This window comes from Cervus canadensis, chromosome 1, assembly GCF_019320065.1.
Source record: "Cervus canadensis isolate Bull #8, Minnesota chromosome 1, ASM1932006v1, whole genome shotgun sequence".
Classification (NCBI taxonomy): Eukaryota; Metazoa; Chordata; class Mammalia; order Artiodactyla; family Cervidae; genus Cervus; species Cervus canadensis.
The window spans coordinates 14,944,041-14,963,833 of NC_057386.1; the positions used below are offsets into that span (position 1 = coordinate 14,944,041).

Consider the following 19,793-nt stretch of genomic DNA (forward strand, 5'->3'; position numbering starts at 1 on the left):
GAAAGGCAGCCACACAGACGTGATGCCACAGGCAGCTGAGCAGCCTTTCGGGTGACAGTGGCAGGAATGATCTTCAGACGTGAGAAACATCAAGAAGGCACAATTAATGGGATTTAAAGGTTGACTGAATGGACAGAAAAGACATTTAAAATATTTGTGGAGAAATCTCAATGTTAAAAAAGTCTAGGGTGTGGGAAAGCTAATTGGTAGGTAGCAGAGCTATAGACAGAGGTCATCGGAGTCAAGAAGAAAAACTCTGATACACAGTGATCAGCATGGAAGTCGACATAACTGGAGACAGTGGCCAGGAGAATGCAAATTCTTTTTTTTTTTTTAAATAATATCTGTCAATTTATTAAAAAATGGAGCATACTGAACAACAAACTATCTTACATCTTTAAGGAAGAAAAAACACTAAATTTGAAAAGACATCACCCACTGAATTTGGACACAACACCTCTACTCAATTAAGAGAAACATTTGTACAGTCCAGGTCTTTATTTTTACACCCTTCAGGCCATGAATTCATAGGGAATGGGTTCCAACAGTTCAGGTTCCTTTCCATTGGTCCTCACAAAGTGTGCTTCTCTGGGTGGAGCAGGCTGGCGCTTCAGCTGAACCCAAGTCCCTTTCTCTTTGGCTTCCTTCTTTTTCTGATCATTTTCCTTCACACATTTTAGGAAGCTATCTCGGCTCTTAGAGTGCTTAATATGCTCGATACACACATTAATTCTCTTGGCAAGAATCTTGCCCTTAACTTGTTTGTTTACAATGATGCCAACAGCATGCTGGGTAACATTGTAGACTCTCCCAGTTTTGCCATGGTTAACATTTGTGGGGCATTCCTTTTTGAACAGTACCCATTCCCTTGATATCTACAATATCACCCTTCTTGTAGATTTGCATGTATGTGGCCAAAGGAACAACTCCATGTTTTCTAAAAGGCCTAGAGAACATGTAGCGGGTGCCCCTCCTCTTTCCCTTTGTGTTGGTCATTTTGGCAAATTACTGGAAGATGGCAGTTCCGGCCGAAAAAGCGAGAATGCAAATTCTTATACGAGTACCTGAGAAATGCTCAAGGAAAGTATGTAAGTCTCTGGGATAAACAGGATTGCTCAGGCATCTCACGCTCACTCAGGTCCTTTTCTTCGGATCCCAGCATAGACAGAACATGCTGGGGAAGGGGCAGAAGTGAAGAATGAGGTAGTTACACTTAGGCCTCGGCCAATACCAGAGAGCTGACTCATTGGAAAAGACCCTGATGCGGGGAAAGATTGAGGGCAGGAGAAGGGGGTGACAGAGAATGAGATGGTTGGATGGCATCACTGAATCAATGGACATGAGTTTCAGCAAACTCCGGGAGACAGTGAGGAACAGGCAAGCCTGGCATGCTGCAATCTATGGGGCTGCAAAGAGTCGGACACAACTGAAAAACAATACCACCAGAGTTGCAGAGTTAAAACAAAGAAAAGTCATGGACATGATCACTTCCCCCCACTTCTTAAAAATATCTTAATACCTTTTAGTGGATGATTAAGTAATTTTTTTTGCATACACACAGTTATGTAACCCTTTCATTTTGCCTGACTGTGGAGTAATAAAAAAAAAGCAAATATAAAGACTGAGGATGTTTGTAACCATAGCAACTCCATGGCGTGGAGTGGGAGCCATGGCTCTAGTGATCTATTTGAACTCCACAGAAAGGACTGGAAGCTCAACTGTCTTTAGTTCAAGAAGAATGCATTATATTGGGAAATGAGAATGAGAATTTTTACGCAGAGAGGAGGAAGTACCAATTCCTAGAGGAATTTCTTATTTTTTTTTTTCGCTGAGTAAAACCTTTTATTTGTTGACTGTACCCTGTAGGAACATTTAAGTTTTGGCAGTGTGATAAAAATAATCATTTCTATAACATGCCCCCAGGTGAACTTGGGCTCCAGAGCCTCCACCTTCCACCTGCCCTGCACCTCATCTGTACCTTTGTGGAGATTCTCCAGGGGCTCCAGCACTCCCCTCCGGAAGGAGGCCATGGGGTCTTGAACGCAGGACCGAAGGCTCAGCATGCTCTGGAGGTGAGGCTCCCGGAGAAGCTGCTCCCGATAGGCTGCCAGCTGAGGGGAGCGGCAGAGCAGGGCAGCAACGTTGTGGACGAACTCAGGCACCAGGCAGGTGTAGGCGTTATCTGCTTGGCAGTAGTGATAGGCAACCACCTAAGAAAGAAAGGTGAGCACAGAGACAGGCTGATCAGCAGCAAGGGCAGCAGTCAGGGTCGTGCGTGTGTGTGTTTAGTCACTAAGGTGGTCATGGTTACTGCATGGTTATTCTCTAACACTGTCCTCTGTCACCCCACTCCTCAACTTCTTCAAGTGAAAACAAAAGCTGTTAACTTGGAAATCGCCCTGATTTATCTAATATCAGAAATTTGACCCAATATTTCTCTTGTATGTGTATGGTACCATAATTCATGGTTAAAACTTATAAATACAAACTGAGCTTTTCCTCTAATTAAAATAGGAAGTAGGCCTGAGAATAAAGATTAATATCTCTAATATTTATTCAGCATGAAGTAGTACATGAAACAATCTGATACTGTAACAAAGCATTAGGAATAGAATAACCAGAGAAATACCATATGTTAGACTCAACAAACATATGTTTATTAGGCATATTTAAAAAATTATAATTGTGTTATAATCAGTCTCATAGAAAATAAAATAACTCAGACTTAAGAATTAGCACTAAATAGTTTTCTGAGCACCCAGAGACAGAGAGGATCAGAATTAGATAATAGGGAGAAGGAGTGAGATTTTTGTCAGATGCATGTGTTAAATTCAAAGAACTCAGAAAATGCATGCATCTTAATATCATCTAGGGTCTAGCCAGTCTGGCTGAAACTTGCAATTATTTTTTCTTTCTTTCTTTCTTTTTTTTCATTTATTTTTATTAGTTGGAGGCTAATTGCCCATCAGCAGACGAATGGATAAGGAAGCTATGGTACATATACACCATGGAATATTACTCAGCTGTTAAAAAGAATTCATTTGAATCAGTTCTAATGAGATGGATGAAACTGGAGCCCATTATACAGAGTGAAGTAAGCCAGAAAGATAAAGAACATTACAGTGTACTAACAAATATATATGGAATTTAGAAAGATGGTAATGATAACCCTATATGGAACTTGCAATTTTAAGCTCTGTTTTTTGTTTGTTTAAATTTGCAGTGTTTGCTTGTATCTTCCGGTTGTTCCTTTTGCCTCAAGGGCAAGAAGGGCAGAGGGTGATTTTAACCTAGACCACTCTGTTGGCTCAGTACTACCTACAAAAGTGATGGGCCTGTGTAGATAACAAGTAACTGCAGGGGAGATTCAGCCTGAATGCACAGACCACACTTGACATGGTGCTCAAAACATAGGAAGTGCAGTCATGTTAGCGGATGCCGCCACCACCACCACCATCAATGTCCTCTTCTCCTCTTCCTCTCCATCATCATCACGGTCATCATCAAGGTTCTGTACACTCTCTTCTTTTCATCTACTGCCTTTGTACCTTCAAGCATTTGAAATTTGCCCTAGGAGCATGCGCAGATATACTACTGGGACCCCAGCTCTCAAAGAACAGAATCATCCACAAAAGTGTTCTGCTTTGAAATGACTCCTAACCTGTAGGTATGGTCATCCTAGCTCTTTAACAAATGCTGGAAATATCAGTTTTTTAAAAAAAATCTGAAATCCTTCTCATTAACATTTAAAAAACTGAACAACACAGGAAATGTTACTACATATGGAAAGCTGAGGACAGGAATTGTTTGTAAGTGAAGCAGTGATGTCTGAGCATACTGTGAAAATGGAAATCAGGAGGTGTACTTAGAAATCTCCACTCTCTTCTGTAGATAGATTGATCACTGCTTTACTACTGATCTTAAACGCAATGTAAGGAACCCAAAGAGAAAACTTGACAGCAACTGATCTGCCCTCTCAATGAACAGTGAAAGTCAGTGGTTATGTCCACAAGGACACAAATCTCCACTTTATAAAAAGAAAAGAGTAAATCTCTGAATCAATATGAACTTTCATCATATTTTATCTCAATTGATTTCCCATGTCGAGGCAAAGCACAGCTGAGCAAATCAACTATAACTTACCCTTTACCTAAACTAATGGGATACAAGTTTGAAGATAAAAAGTTTAAAATTTAGGAAGAGGATTCTTGCCCTGGTTTCATTAAAAATCATCTGCATGCCTGGCTATCTGAAGTTTCAACTAACAGAGATCACTGCAAAAGTTGCCCCTTCTGGGGCTGCATTTGTTTCTTTGAATTTAAAATTTTTTAGGTATTCCAAATATAAAATCTTAACTCCTCTGCAGACTTCAGGTAGAAAGATCATTCAACATCTTCATGAAATTTGTACTTTGACTCAAAATAGGTCATTTACTAGATATTTCCAGGCATTTACACGGTATGTAAATGTACATATAATCTGTCAAAAACACTTGGTATTTCTCCCAAATTATCTGTTGACATTATCAACAACTTTTCCCACATACACAAATAGGAAACAAATAGTTTTTTTCCTTCAGCCTCTCACTGTGCTAGTGTTCAGTGAAGGGTAACAGATCATTCCCTACAGCTCTGAGGAAGTCACCATGGCCTGTATTCAGTCACTATTATTCCAGTCATACCTGACCAACTGGTATTATTGGAATAATAATACTGGAATATCAGACAACCTTACCTGCCTCCCGAGAAATCTGTATGCAGGTCAAGAAGCAACAGTTAGAACTGGACTCGGAAAATCAGACTGGTTCCAAATAGGAAAAGGAGTATGTCAAGGCTGTATATTGTCACCCTGCTTATTTAACTTATATGCACAGTACATCATGCAAAATGCCAGGCTGGATGAAGCACAAGCTGGAATCAAGATTGTCAGGAGAAATATCAATAACTTCAGACGACACCACCCTTATGGCAGAAAGTGATGAGGAACTAAAGAGCCTCTTGATGAAAGTGAAAGAGGAGAGTGAAAAAGTTGGCTTAAAACTCAACATTCAAGAAACAAAGATCATGGCATCCAGTCCCATCACTTCATGGTAAATAGATGGGGAAACAGTGGAAATAGTGACAGACTTTATTTCTTGGGCTCCAAAATCACTGCAGATGGTGACTGCAGCCATGAAATTAAAAGACGCTTCTTGGTCCTTGGAAGAAAAGCTATGACCAACTTAGACAGCATATGAAAAAGCAGAGACATTACTTTGCCAACAAAGGTCCATCTAGTCAAAGCTACTGTTTTTCCAGTGGTCATGATGGATGTGAGAGTTGGACCATAAAGAGAGCTGAGCGCCAAGAATTGATGCTTTTGAGCTGGAGTGTTGGAGAAGGCTCTTAAGAGTCCTTTGGACTGCAAGGAGATCAAACCAGTCAACCCTAAAGGAAATCAGACCTGAATATTCATTGGAAAGACTGATGCTGAAGCTCCAATACTTTGGCCACCTGATGTGAAGAACTGACTCATCTGAAAAGACCCTGATGCTGGGAAAGATTGAAGGCAGGAGGAGAAAGGGACGACAGAGAATGAGATGGCTGGATGCCATCACCAACTCGATGAATATGAGTTTGAGCAGGCTCTGGGAGTTGGTGATGGACAGGGAAGCCTGGTGTGCTGCAGTCCATGGGGTTGCAAAGAGTCAGACATGACTGAGCGACTGAACTGACTGATTCCAACTTCCTGGGAATGGTTCAGAAGTAGTCCACCCACAATATATCAGCAGGTAAAACTTTTCTCCTTGGTGAACTCCTGTCTCTTACAATGACTTGCTGAAATTTCTTTTTCAGCTGTGTTTTTCTTACATTATTAATTTTTTTCCATCTCGAGTTTTCCTTATGTTAAATGCCCAAACTTAAAAATTTTTTTATTATTTTTTTTGACATGAACCATTTTTAAAGTCTTTACTGAATTTGTTATAATAATGCTTCCTTTTTTTTTTTTTGGCAACCAGGGATCAAACCCATGCCCCTGCAATGGAAGACAAAGTCTTAACCACTGGACCACCAGAGAAGTCCCCCTCAACTTTTGACTAGAACAGTTCTATGCAAAATATATCTAATATGACTAGAACTGTATCAATTCTTTGAAGAAGACAGTGGGTAACTTTTAGATTACTCCTGTGAGAAAGAAAAAAAGGGCAGGTCTGCAGACTGACTATACAAAAAAAAAGAAAAAAGAAAAAAAAGACAGGAGGTCAGTATAGCCTTGGATAGGGAGAGGTTTTGATTTAAAGCCACACATGAGGAATGATACAACTAAGCATATTCCTCATCAAACACCCTAATCAAATGACTGAATGACAGCCAACCTGTCGGGCTTGTGTTAAAAGTTCCAGGCTACGTTTTACATGAAATGAATCATCTATGACAGGATTAAACCAATCTCTTAAAAACAAAAGGCAGATTTGAATATCTAGAATTCATTTGGACATAAAAGTTTAATTTACATAATGACTGCCATTGTTGTTGCGGTTCAGTTGTCTGACTCTTTGTGACCCCATGGACTGCAGCATGCCAGGCCTCCCTGTCCCTCACCATCCCCTGGAGTTTGCCCAAGTTCATATCCATTGTATCGGTGGTGCTATCCAACCATCTCATCCTCTGCTGCCCTCTTCTCCTCCTGCCCTCAATCTTTCCCAGCATCAGGGTCTTTTCTGATGAGTCAGTTCTTCACATCAGGTGGCCAAAGTACTGGAAGCTTCAGCTTCAGCATCAGTCCTTTCAATAAGCATTCAGGACTGATTTCCCGTAGGATTGACTGATTTGATCTTTCTGTCCAAGGGACTCTTTAAGTCTTCTCCAGCACCACAATTAAAAGCATCGATTCTTTGGTGCTCAGCCTTCTTTATGGTCCAACTCTCACATCAGCTGTCATTGGCATCACTTAAACTTTTTTTCGGGGTCATGCCACACGGCATGCAGGATTCTGATCGAATCCGTGCCCCCTGCAGTGGAAGTGCAGGCTCTTAACCATGGGACCACCAGGGAGGTCCCAGCATCACTTAAATTCTAATGTTGCCGCTGACCTTCCTTCATGCTCTGGTATTTTTATTCGCTGTCTCTTTCTCATCAGTCTTTCTTGAACTCTCTCACTACCACCTGGTTAATTTCCTACTCGGCACATCCCTCCCAATACTTCAGTTTGGCTTTTCCTGTGTCTAGTGACCTCGCGGCTCAGGGTAAAAACATTTTCTTTGCCCTTTCTCCTGTCCCTCAACTGTGGCTGTAATCTGCATCCTGGGACTGGCAGCTAGGAATAGCTCAAGACTTGGGTTCAGCCTCAGTAATTTTCCAGCTTGGAGCTCTTTTTTTTTGCAGTAGAATTTTTTTTTTTTAACTTTTCATTTTGAACTAATTTTAGATTTAAATGTTGCAAAAAGATGTGAGTTTCCGTATATCCCTTACCCAGCTTCCCTTAACATCTTACATAATCATAGCATAATTATTGAAACCAGGAAATAACACTGGCACAACACTATGAACTAAAGGCAGTATTCAAATTTTGTCAGTTTTCTACTCATGACCTTTTTCTGTTCCAGCATTCTATCCAGTTGTTACTTCTCCTTAGACTCCTGTAGTCTGTAAGAGCTCCCCAGTCTTTGTCTTTCATGACCTTGACACTTTTGAAGAGCACTGATCCATTACTTTGTTGAGTATCAGTCAATGTGAGTTCCTCTCGTGTTTTCCTCACGTTCCACTTGAGATTTTTTTGGCAAGAAAACCACAAAAATGATGTTTTGTCCTTTTCAGCGGATCATGTCACAGGGTTCATGATGTGACACGTCTGGATACTGGTGGTGCTGACCTTGATTGCTTGGCTAAGGTAAAGGTTTCCGCCAGGTTTCTCTAGTATACAGCTACTATCTTACCCTTCATAGTTAAATATCTTAGAGGAGATACTTTGAGTCAGTGCAAATCCTGTTCCTCCCCAAATTGTTACCCACTAATTTCAGTATCCATCTGGAACATTATTATTATTATTATTACCATAATGTGCTACCTGGTGACTACAGTTCACAGTACTACATTATATAGTTGAAAATGACTTGAGAGAATAGATTTTAAAAGTTCTTATCACACAAAAAATTCTGTAACTATGTGAGGCAATGGTTATTAACTAAATTTATACACATATCAAATCATTAAGCCGTACATCTTTAACTATACAATATTCTATGTCAGCTAATCTCGATAGAACTGGGGAAAAGCATGATGAGATAGGAAATACAAGATGCAGGTGTAACACAAGCTGGGGCATCTAAGGAACTAAGGAGAGACAGAAAAGCCTTCTTAGAGGTGAAACTTAAGCTGAAATCTAAAGGATGATGACAAGCAGATTGCCGCAGGTGTGTCCCAGGCAGAGGAAGACAGCACATGTGAATCCCCTTACACCTCCAGGGCGGCTAGAATGCGAATGAGTGGGGAGAGGCTGGAGATATGAGCAGATAGACAGAGCAGAGGCTTTCATCTGGGGTGGTCCTGCTCTCCAGGGTACATTTGGTGATGTCTGGAGACAGTTTTGGTCAGCACAACGGTGAGTGGGAGGATACCACTGCATAGTGGGCAGAGGTCAAGGATACTCCTAAGCATAGTACACTGAAAAGGACAGCCTGCAGACCAAGAGTTATCTGGCCCCAAATGTCAACGGTGGAGGCTGAGAAACCCTGGGCTAGATAGAAAATGTAAAGGCCCTCTGGGCTTCCCAGGTGGTGCTAGTAGTAAAGAACCTGCCTGCCAATGCAGGAGACATAGGAGACTTGGGTTCAATCCCTGGGTCAGGAAGATCTGGAGAGGGCATGGCAACCCACTCTAGCATCTTGCCTGTAGAATCCCATGGACAGAGGAGTCTGGCTGGCTGCAGACCATGGGGTTGCACACCAATACAGATGAAGCAACTTAATACCCATGCATGTAAAGGTCCTTTATGATAACAGTCAAGTTTCAAGAAGGGAGCTTGGATTCCACTTAAGGGCAAGGAGGAGCCACTGACAGATTTTAAGTAACAAGAACAGAAATATGTTTTAGAAAGATTACTCAGACTTCAGTACAGAGAACAGACAATTTATTCACTCATTTAACACATACTTCTGTGCTAGGCGTTGTGCTAGGAGCTGGTGATAAGAGTGGTGAACAATTATTTAAATACTGACCCATCTAGTGGAAGAGACAAGATTAAAAAGCAAAAAAACAAAACTGAGAAATGAATAAATAAGGTTGTTTCCATATTCAGTATCCTGAGTGTAGACGCATCTGGGTCTCACTATAAAATTTCGATGTTAATTTTTAGAGAGAAAAAAACCCTAGACACATTTTATAAAACATCATCTATAGGTTATTTGCTGTTTAGTTTGGATCACATTTCTCCTAAAATGTAAGTCTTTTCAAAAAGAGCCGACTGGAACCTAAACCAAATCTCATACTTTTTTTTTTCTCTCCAAATCTCATACTTTGCTGTTGTTATTTTTTGTTTTCCTGTCTCCCTATGAGTGTGTGTGTGTATGTGTGGTGTAAGTCTCTTAGTATGGTCAACACACATTTCTGAACTGCTGACATGATCACTTTCTTGGCTGATACCTTTAACAGTAGCAACAACTAGCTCAGGAACCATGATCACTTGACATCATCCTGATTTAGTACAGAACTAGTCTCTTGGCAAGGATGACATCTCAGTTTTTTTTCTTACATAGATTTCCTTAGGGGGTAAAAATCCTCTGCTTTTTGTGTCTCTATGACACTTCTTAAAATTAGCTAGTTTCTCTAATTAGCTTATTTAAGAGATATTAGCTTCTTATTTTAAGGATTAAGCCAGTGACAACTTACCTAATGTGACAAGAGCTTCTAGTCACTTTTGAAAAAGATAACTTTTTGAAGAAAGAATTTGAGGTCAGCGAAATTTCTGGAAGGTGCTCCTTCATTATAAGTTTCTTGCTTTGAAGCCACTTTCAATTATCGACAGATTTTTCCAAAAGAACACTAAACAAAAATCCTTCCTGTCGCAGTGGAGAGCAGTACAGTGGTTAAAAGCCTGGACTCTGGAGCCTGCCTGCCTCAGTTTAAATCATGGTTTCAAGTCATGTTCTAGTTATCTTGGTGAGTTATGTAACCTCAGTGTGAGGCGAGTTTCTGTATCTGTTAAATGGGGAGAAGGTGATTCACTTTATTGGGGTGAACATTGACTCTGTATCCAAGCTCTGCTATTTACTAACAGGAAGACACTGGAAAAATGAACTATCACTGAAGCACAGTGTCCTCACCTGTAAAATGGGGATGATAATGACCACCTCAGAGGTTCAAGGTAAGAATGAAGAAGCGAAATAACAAATATAATGTAAAAAGTACTAAGCTCAATGTGCGTAATGCGCACAGTAAATAGAAGTCAGTCTCTCTGTCTGGAGAATTCTGCATGTCTGACCACTCAGATAACAGAATGAAAACCTGGAACAGTGATGGTTGTTCTAAAGTCACACATCCAGGAAAGGCTCTGAACGAGATCTCCACATACCTCAACTGTACTTCAGAAGAAATACATAATATTAACTGGAAATACATTAAGAGATCTAGACCTAGCAAAATCTGTTACTTCAAGTGGAAAGTGTTTCTTCAATAAGTAAAACTGCTCTAAAGTTGTGGCAAGAACTCTTCAATGTTCTCAATTACAAAGAAGCATAAGAAGCCTCAAGAATACTATGAAATATCAATAATAATGAATGATACACAAGAACTGACACTAAGAACTCTATCAAATCAAGAAGTTTTTCAAGGGTACTTTTAATTTTCCTATAATAGCTTGCATTATCAAAATACTAAACTGAACTGAAAAGATCTCATCATTTGTCACAGATGAGAAACAAGGTTGCTGACTTCTGCCCTATGCTTCTACAGCACAAAGCTGTGTCTGAATTGGGACATGTGGTGCAATTACTGGGATAATATTCAATTTTAATTAAGGGGCCATTTGTTTCACAATGCTCAGTGTAAACTTTAAGATATTCCATCTCTACGTACAAACAGAGGTATTTATATTTTGCTTAAGGAAGAAATAAGCATGAAACTTTAAATATATTCCTTAAGTGTAAATAATGACTAGTATATCTCACTTCTAACATTTAACGTCTTCAAAATATTGAATCCAACATCAACTTTAATCTAAGGGGCCATTTTGTATAGAAGGTTTAGTATAAATTAAAAAATATCCCATTTCTAGGTACAAAAGAGATTTATTTATATTGTGCTCAAGGAAGGCACAACCATGGAATTTAAAATGTGATCAGTTTTCAAGTAAGTATAGTTACTAATTTCCTACTAAAAATAAATAACACTTTCCCAATATTGAACATATAGAATCTTGGGATTTCTTTCTTTCTCTCTCTTCTAACTTTTTGACTGCACCACAAGGCATGTGGGATCTTAGTTCCCCATCAGATACTGAACCTGTGTTACCGGCAGTGGAAGTGCAGTCTTAATGGGTGGACAGCCAGGGAAGTCCTGGGACTTTTCTCCTGATGACAGACTAAGAAGTGACAACATGTGAAGAGTTTCTTTCTAGCACCCATCACCATCTGATAGACCATGTATTTGTTTGTTTATTGGCCTTCTCCCACCACAAAAACGCAGGCTACCTAATAACAGGGACTGTGCCTGTCTTGATCACTGCTTTAGCTTCAATCTTGTATTACAGGCGTTCCAAACATCTATTCCAAATGAATAAATAAACGACTGTGACGATGAAAGCTTTCAGCATTTGTGTATTTCCAGATGACATTTATCCTGATTTTTCTAAAGAAGAGGCTGGAGTCGGCTTACATGGGATATTTAGAAAAAAGAAAAAACAAAGATGTCTTTTAAAGTTGCACTGAGTTAGCAGTGAAATGAGGGAGATCGCAAACTGTTTTCAGAAGCCCATTTATACATGGGTGTATACTACTAAGTGGGGACAACTGAAAATGCAGTTGGGGGAAACATGCTATTTCTGGCTCACACCTGGACAGGATTTCTATGAAGAAATTAGAAGCTTATGACAGTGAAGATGCGTTCCTGTTCCTCATTACTAATTAATCATGACAAGAGACTTTTTCAAACACTGGAGACGGCATTCCTCCAAAATAAGGAGAATAAGAAACAGAAATGCGGAGACTTCCCTGGCAGTCCAGTGGTTAAGGCTCCGTGCTTCCACTGCAGGGGTGGGGGAGGGGAACAGGTTCAATCCCGACTTAGGGAACTAAGATCCCACCATGCGGCCAAATAAGTAAACAATCGTCACAAAATAAAGAAAAGATTATCACAGAGTGATTTGGGAAAAAAAAAGAAACAGAAATGCAAACTCTGTTGATGAGAAATATCTAATCTCTGATTATAATATATAAAGATGGAATATGAATGTAGGATTAAATGGCTTAACAGAAGAAGGTGAAGCAAGTGCTAGCTGAGGATACAGGCCAAATCATCTGTCAAACCTCAGAAAAGCACAGGAATTACAAGGACCAGATACTGTGGAAGAAGAGGGGTGAGGAAGGAAGTTGAAAACACAGAAATTATTTGACGTTTATGGAAGGAGCAGTTGGATCCCCAGATATCCCTCCCATCCTGCCCAGCTGGGTGACTACCTTCCCCAAAACCCACAGGAAAGAGGATTATATTCACTCAAGAAACTAAGAGAATCCAGGCTTAGGGACACCAGACACAGGGTAGGTGAGGAACAGGTGCAGGGCTGAAGCAAGGGGCTTACGTAAAAGTCTGCAATCTAAGCGATGAAACTTCACTTCCTCTCACTAGCTTTAGAATGCTGGCAACCAGGATATACGCCCTCCAGGAGACTGGTGGATTCCCTGCTAGATAAGATGAACAGTGCAAGAAAAAACTTATGGACACTGACTTTGGGGTTTTCCAGTAAAAGTTGACAGGTCATCTTAATTCTCTACAGTTAAGCTCTCTGCATACATAAGCTTCCACCAGGTTTTCATTACCTAACTATTAAGGAAGAGATAAGAGAACATAATGCATGCACCACACAAAAACAGTATGCTATAAAAAAAGAGGGGAACACCTGCGGGAAAAAAGGACCTATTGGAGATTAAAACTATGATAGCCAATTTTTTTGTGTGTGTGTGAAAGTATTGCAAGGTGATGTTGAGGAAATCTCTTTAAAGTGGATCATAAATCAAAATAGGAAAACAAAAGTATAGGAAACAGAGAAGTGAAGAAGAGTATTAACATAGGAAATTAATTTTTGACTAAAACGAGTTGTAGAAGGAGATAACAGAGGAAGTGGTGGTGAGGAAATTATCAATAAATAATACAAAAGCATTTCCTTGAATCAAAGAATATACCCAGGGTTCACTAGGCACCAATAGAATATGAAAAAAAAAAAAAGACCTAGTAAGAGTGGTGACAGAGAAGATTCTTAGAGCTTCTGGAGGGGAAAAAAGTATATATAAAGAATTAGGAATAAGAATAGTACCATATTAGGATGGAACTAGAGGATGAGATGGTTAGATAGCATCACCAACTCCATGGACATGAGTTTGAGTAAACTCCGGGAAATAGTGAAGGGAGGGGACGCCTGGTGTGCTGCAGTCCACGGGGTCACAAAGAGTCAGATATGACTTAGCAACTGAACAACAAGAAAACCATATTACTTAAATAGTAATATTGGAAGTTCAAGATGGATGTCTTCCAAAAGGGAGTACATATATGTATATGTATAGCTGATCCAAGCTATGTGCAGTAGAAGCTAATACAACATTCTAAAGCAATTATGCTCCAATAAAAATTAACTTAAAAAAATTTTTTAAAAGGTGGATGCCTTCAAAATTCTGAGGGAGAACAATTTTTAAACTCCAGTTTTATGATATCAAACAAATGGTAATGTATGAGAATGAAATAAAGACACTTTTATGAACATTAAATCTTGGAAAATTTACCTCCTTGGCATTTTTTCTTGGGAAGCTACTAGAGGATGTGCTCCATCAAAGAAAGGAATTTAATCAAGAAAGATAATGAGATGGGATCAAACACAGAAAAGCAGTAACAGAATTTCCAGGATAATAAGTAGGTGGTAAGCCTTGACAGCATCTGAGGTCCAGGTTAGTTTGATGGAGAACTCTGGGGCTTCCAGAATGTGTGTGGCGGTGAATATAATTGATGTGGAAAATTGTACTGAGAGCCATTTTACAAAGCATTAAGAGTTATGGAACGACAATCATCGCTTTGAAGAAAAAGAAGCAAATTTTAAAATGAGGCATTTCATAACCTGGGAAAAACAAAACTGCTCAAGAAGAAAATGTTATTCTTGGTTCCACAGTGAACCGTGTTGCCCAGTATTAATACTGAAAATAATATAACATGGATTCAGACAAAAATAATGATATAACTGTAGTGACATGATGGACAGAGCAAGGAAGGTGAAAGAGCCAAAATTCTCATCATTCATAATAAGAAGCAATAGATAATGTATAGAACTGATGAAAACAGTTATAGCAGTTCATAAATATTATTTACAAAGATGGAGATATGGATCAGAAAAATATCTCTAAACACTGAAAGTGTTTGCCTTTGGGGAGAGGGTGGCTTGGGGAGGAGAAAAGAATTCCTGGTTTTTATTATAAGTCTTTGAACATTATTTGATTTCCTGAACTATGTGTGTATATCGCTTTGACAAAAATAAAGAGAATTACAATGCAACATATAAAAAATTTATGGATAGTGCAGTACAGCAGGAAGTTATGAGCTAGGAATGAAAATTTAAAAACTATATTGATTACTTATACTGTGATCTTGGGTAAATCATATAACTCTGAGTCTCCACTTTCTTATCTATTTGTTATGGGACTTTGGTTATTTCTAAGGGTCCTTCCAACAATAAGTTTCTGATTCTGAAATAACAAAGTATTTTTCTAGGAACGGCAAACAAAGAGAAACTTTTCTCTATGTTTTAATGGTATACCCATATATACTTTTGTTTACTTTGCTGGGGTCTCCCTACCATTGTTCTGTTGATGTTAAAACGGCACTAGCGTGGGGATCCTCTCGTACCTGTGAGGCTAGTCTCCGCATGGCCTCCTCCTGCCGCCTGCGCATTTCTGGAGTTCCTGGGCAGCTTCCACTGGTGATGGAAGAGTGGGCTGACGGTGGCTGCGTGAGTGGCAGCTCTCTGTTGGCATCCACATCTGGATTAAAAAGATGAGATGTTTGCATCAGATCATCGTAAAACTCTGAACTGATTGAAGACTGGCTAAATTCAATGTGTTGAACATTCCTGCAATTCTACTCTTAGGTATGTACCCAAGAGAATTAAAAATGTATGTCCATGAAAAAACTTGTACACAAGTGCTCAAAGAAGCAGGATTCATATCAGCTCCAAAGTGGAAACAACCCAAATGTCCATCAACTGATGAACTGATAAAATGTGGTTCAGCCCCACAAGGGAACGTTACTTGACAATAAAAAGAAATAAAATACCAACACATTCAAAACAACATGGATAACCCCTGGAAATGTTACCCTCATTCAAAGAAGCCAGTTGCAAAAGGTCATATAACGTATGATTCTATTTATGTGAAATGCCCAGAATAGGAACATCCACAGGAGACAAAAAAACAGATTAGTGGTTACTTAGGGGTGGAAATAGGGACTTAGCAGGGAAATGAAGACGGACTGCTAACAGGCATGGGATTTCTTTTGGGGGGGATGAAAACATTCTAAGATTACGGTGATTGCTTTACAACTCAGTGAATATACTAAAATGCACTGAACTGAACAATTTAAATGGGTGAATTACAGGGTTAGGTGAATTGTAGCTTAATAAACCTGTTTTTAAAAAATTCCATTTATTCATGTTATTTAGGTAATATCTTAACTACTACTAGAAATCATGGACTACATTTGTGAATACAGATAATATTTTAACAAGGGGTAAAAAATAAGTAGGCTGTTACCGAATGGTCAACAGCTATTGAAAAGGAGGAAGAACAGGGAAAATGGTTTTCATGTGGCTCCCTACCATGAGGACTGAATTGAGACCTCTTCCATCCAACTGGCCATTGCCTAGAGTTCTGAATACACTGTAGGAGGGGAGGTGTGGGAGACGGCAGTGAAAGACTGAAGAACAGTGGGTTCAGCGACTGTCAGTCTATCACGCCTGTTGTTCACTCCCATGTTCCACCCCGTTTCCCTTTATCTGTTACTTGATTTTGTGGGTAATTATGGTCTTCTGTCTTCTAGCTGTTCCCTTCTGGAGATGCCCTCCTTTCTGTTTGGGTGTCTTTACTTTCCACTTGGTATTCAGAGAACAGCAGAAAATAAGTGAATCAGGAAGAGACACCGGTGTGCACAGCAAATTGGCAAAACGGACTTCTGGAATGAGCGGGGTGGGGAGAGGAGGAGCTACCCACTGAACAGCTATTTGGGGGCATGGCAGCTGTTGGCAAATATCAAATCCAAACAATAACTACACTGAGACTTCTAGGGACAGGAGAATAGAGTCCTGTGTTAGACCGAACTTCCCTAACTACTGTACTGAGTATCTTTGCAGTTCATGTGATAATACCCCAATTATACAACAGGTCCAGCTTCACAAAATGTTTTTGTTCTTAGAAGAGTGTATGTGTTGAGGGGTGGGTGATGATGGTGGTGGTAGAGACTGACGGGGGAGTAAGGTTTGGGAAGGGGTGTAGGTGGAAAACAGGATGACAGGCTAGTGCCTGCCTTGACAGCTTTTCTGTGCCTTCCCAGGGAAATGACAAGGAGGGGGCGGCTGGGGGCTGGGTGTCTGTGGGGGAAGGACAGAGCCAGGCAATGCAGTGCTGCAGGCTAGACTGCTCACATCTTCCAGAGCAGTGCTACTCAGCGTGGAGGAGGTGGAGACAGAAAAAAGAACGACACAGGATGCAGAGATGAAGGCCAGGAGTTCCAATAACGTTTCACCTATTTTCATCATTACTACAACTACATCACTGACTGAGGGTTGAGAAGGCCAGTGAGATTCCGAATACACCTATCAAAGTTTAATGTAAATTAAACTGTAAAAACTGAACTCAATTCTCTCTCTATAGACATCATCCTTATTCACTAATGAAAAAAATTCTGCTACTGCCAGTGACATTTCCAGTGCTGGCTCCTATAGTAAAAGATTGATGTTGATAAACAGCTTGTTCTTTATTCTATTTTTTTCCTCAAAGAAATACCTTTAAATTGGTTAATATAGAAAAAAAAATTGGTTAATATATATTCAATTCATATCTGTTTACAGAAATAACAGAAATATAAAATAGAAACATACAGATAGCTGATTTTTTAAAAGTAGTACTTTTGAGTCCCAATACTTGAAAAGTTTTAACCAAAACCTCATGAGGATAATAATACAAGAAAGACAAAACATGTGCCCTCAAAACTAGAAAATTTAATGAGAGAGACAGTTCTAAAACAAACTGATGTTACATTTTATTATTAATCATTTGCATGGCAGAAAATGAAAATTTTATAGAAGTGTGTAGTTTTGGGGTAATTCCAAGAGTTGATTTTTTTGTTCAGAGTTAATATTTAAATACCAGTAAATGACGTCAACCACTTATTCCTGACCCTTCTTAAGGAGTAGTGGTTTGGTTTGAACATCAAAGATGACAACAAAAATTACTACATCAAAGATTACAACAAGGCAGTGCTGGTTCTGTGCAATTCTGATAAATACATAGCCACACACTCTATCCCTTTAACACCTTTTCAAGTTGTGAAAGTTAACTATCAGGCCAAATCTCCAATCTAACATGTGGACATTTATTACATGAATGGGAGTGTTCTGGTATTTTTAGAGTTTCTCTGGAGGTAAAAGGCAATGGATGTTAGAGAATAACTTGATGAACTACCTTTAGAGAACCTCTGCTTGGGGAGCACATGGTTGTTTTCTATTAACTCCTGCTCTCCCAGGCTTAGAGGGGGGCACTCCAAGGTACTTTTGCTTTCAGAGAAAGCAGATCTTCTTGCCCTTGAGCCATGATTCTACCATTCTGTTATCTGCCACAGTGACATACAGAGGAGTCAGAGAGAGGATCATCTCTCTGGTTTTCTTCCTGACACAGTCAAATAGTTAACCTCTTGGATAACTCAGATAAGTAGTAGTCTGGTGTAATATGTACACACATTAAGGAAAATACTGAAATAGGACTTCCCTGGTGGTACGGCGGGTAAGAACCAGCCTGTCAATGCAGGGGACATGGGATCAATCCCTTGTCCAAAAGATTTCACATGCCAGGGAGCAACTAAGTCCATGCACCACAACTACTGATGCCCGCACGCCTAGAGGCCGTGCGCTGCAACAAGAGAAGCATCTGCAATGAGAAGTTCTTGAACTGCAACAAAGAGCAGCCCCCGCCTGCCACGGCTAGAGAAAGCCTGTGCAAAGCAACGAAGATCCAGCTCAAAAAAATAATTAAAAAAATAAAGTCTACTAAAAATTAACAACTTGTGTACTAACATAGTAAAAAAAAAATTATACCTAAAAATAAAAAAGGAAAAAAATAAGAAAACACTGAAATAGGTATGGCAAGTTACATTTAGCCATGAAGACATCTTCTTAGAATCACAGAATTGTAGCACAGGAATGGATCTTAAAGATCACCAAATCCTACTGATGCATTTTATGGGTGACAAAACTGAGGTCTAAAGAATTACAGTAAGGTTCTCAAGGTTACAGAGTATTGTCAATTTGAGCACTGGGACTCAATCTGTGGACTCTTGACTCCTCTGACATTCTGTCAATCTACCTCAGAAAAGCTTCATCCAGAAACTAAGCATGATATGGCTCTTAAGACATGAATTCTTCTGTACTAATTCTTACTACACCCAGGCAAACAGGGACTCTTGATTCAACTGGTTTTCTTTCTAGACACTAGTTCTTCTACATGTCAGATTATCTGTAAGTTTACCAGAGGCGATCTGCTTACGTTAATTAATGTCAACAGAAGCCAGGATATTTGGGGGTTGCTCAGTGACTTTCTCTTGAGTTCCCACAGCACTGTGCTAGACTCTGTAGCTACTATGACCTCAAACCAATCACTTCTAGTGGTTGCTGTCTGGAAATCTATGATGAGCTAGATTACTCATTTGGGCTAGCAGAGCAATAGTTTCTTTTTGTTCTCTTATAACTAGCAGAAGCCACGTAGACACACTCAAACAGTTAACCTCTTGGATGACTCAGATAAGTAGTAGTCTGGTGTGATATGTAAGCACGCTAAGGAAAATACTGGAATAGGTATGAACAGTTACTTTTAAACATGAAGACATCTTAGAATCACATAGGAGTGTGATTTTAGCATAGGAATCAATCTTAAAGATCATCTAATTTGTGGTTCTCTACATATACTATGTATAAGAATACCCATACATTTCCTTTTAGCTCCTCAACTCATGGGAGTTCCAGGCATAAACAGAGGGGATCACAGCAAAATGGATGAGACTGGCCTCTGAAACCAGACTGCTTAGGCGCAAATTCTAGTTTCACTCTTTACTGGCTGTGAAACCTGGGAGGCTTACTTAACCTCTCTGAGCCTCAAACCACTTATTTGTGAAAGGCAGATAACAGGAACTACCTCACTTGAGTTGCTGAGAGGACTGGATGAACTAATATTTGTTAAACTCTTAGAGAGGACCTGGTACTAAGGACCATGCAAGTATTTTAAAAACAAACAAGATCCTGACGGTGATCGTTAAACTGCACCCTGCCTGTGATTAAAGAAGCATGAATATATAATGAGA

The 19,793-nt window shown here is 39.6% G+C and overlaps 1 protein-coding gene and 1 pseudogene across 6 annotated transcripts in view; both read right to left on the reverse strand.

Moving 5' to 3' along the window:
- TANC2 (tetratricopeptide repeat, ankyrin repeat and coiled-coil containing 2) overlaps positions 1-19,793 on the reverse strand; it is a 371,222-nt gene that overhangs the window by 73,335 nt on the left and 278,094 nt on the right. For all 5 annotated transcript variants that reach the window (XM_043465338.1, XM_043465364.1, XM_043465355.1 and 2 more), the window contains 2 exons: positions 15,078-15,211; positions 1,979-2,210 (listed from right to left, as the gene is read on the reverse strand). In XM_043465338.1, the coding sequence (XP_043321273.1) occupies positions 1,979-2,210; positions 15,078-15,211 (366 nt within the window). The remainder of the gene's footprint in view (positions 1-1,978; positions 2,211-15,077; positions 15,212-19,793) is intronic.
- Positions 484-1,254, reverse strand: LOC122439869 (annotated as a pseudogene). The gene has a single exon (XR_006269009.1). The product of XR_006269009.1 is annotated as a 60S ribosomal protein L21-like (transcript).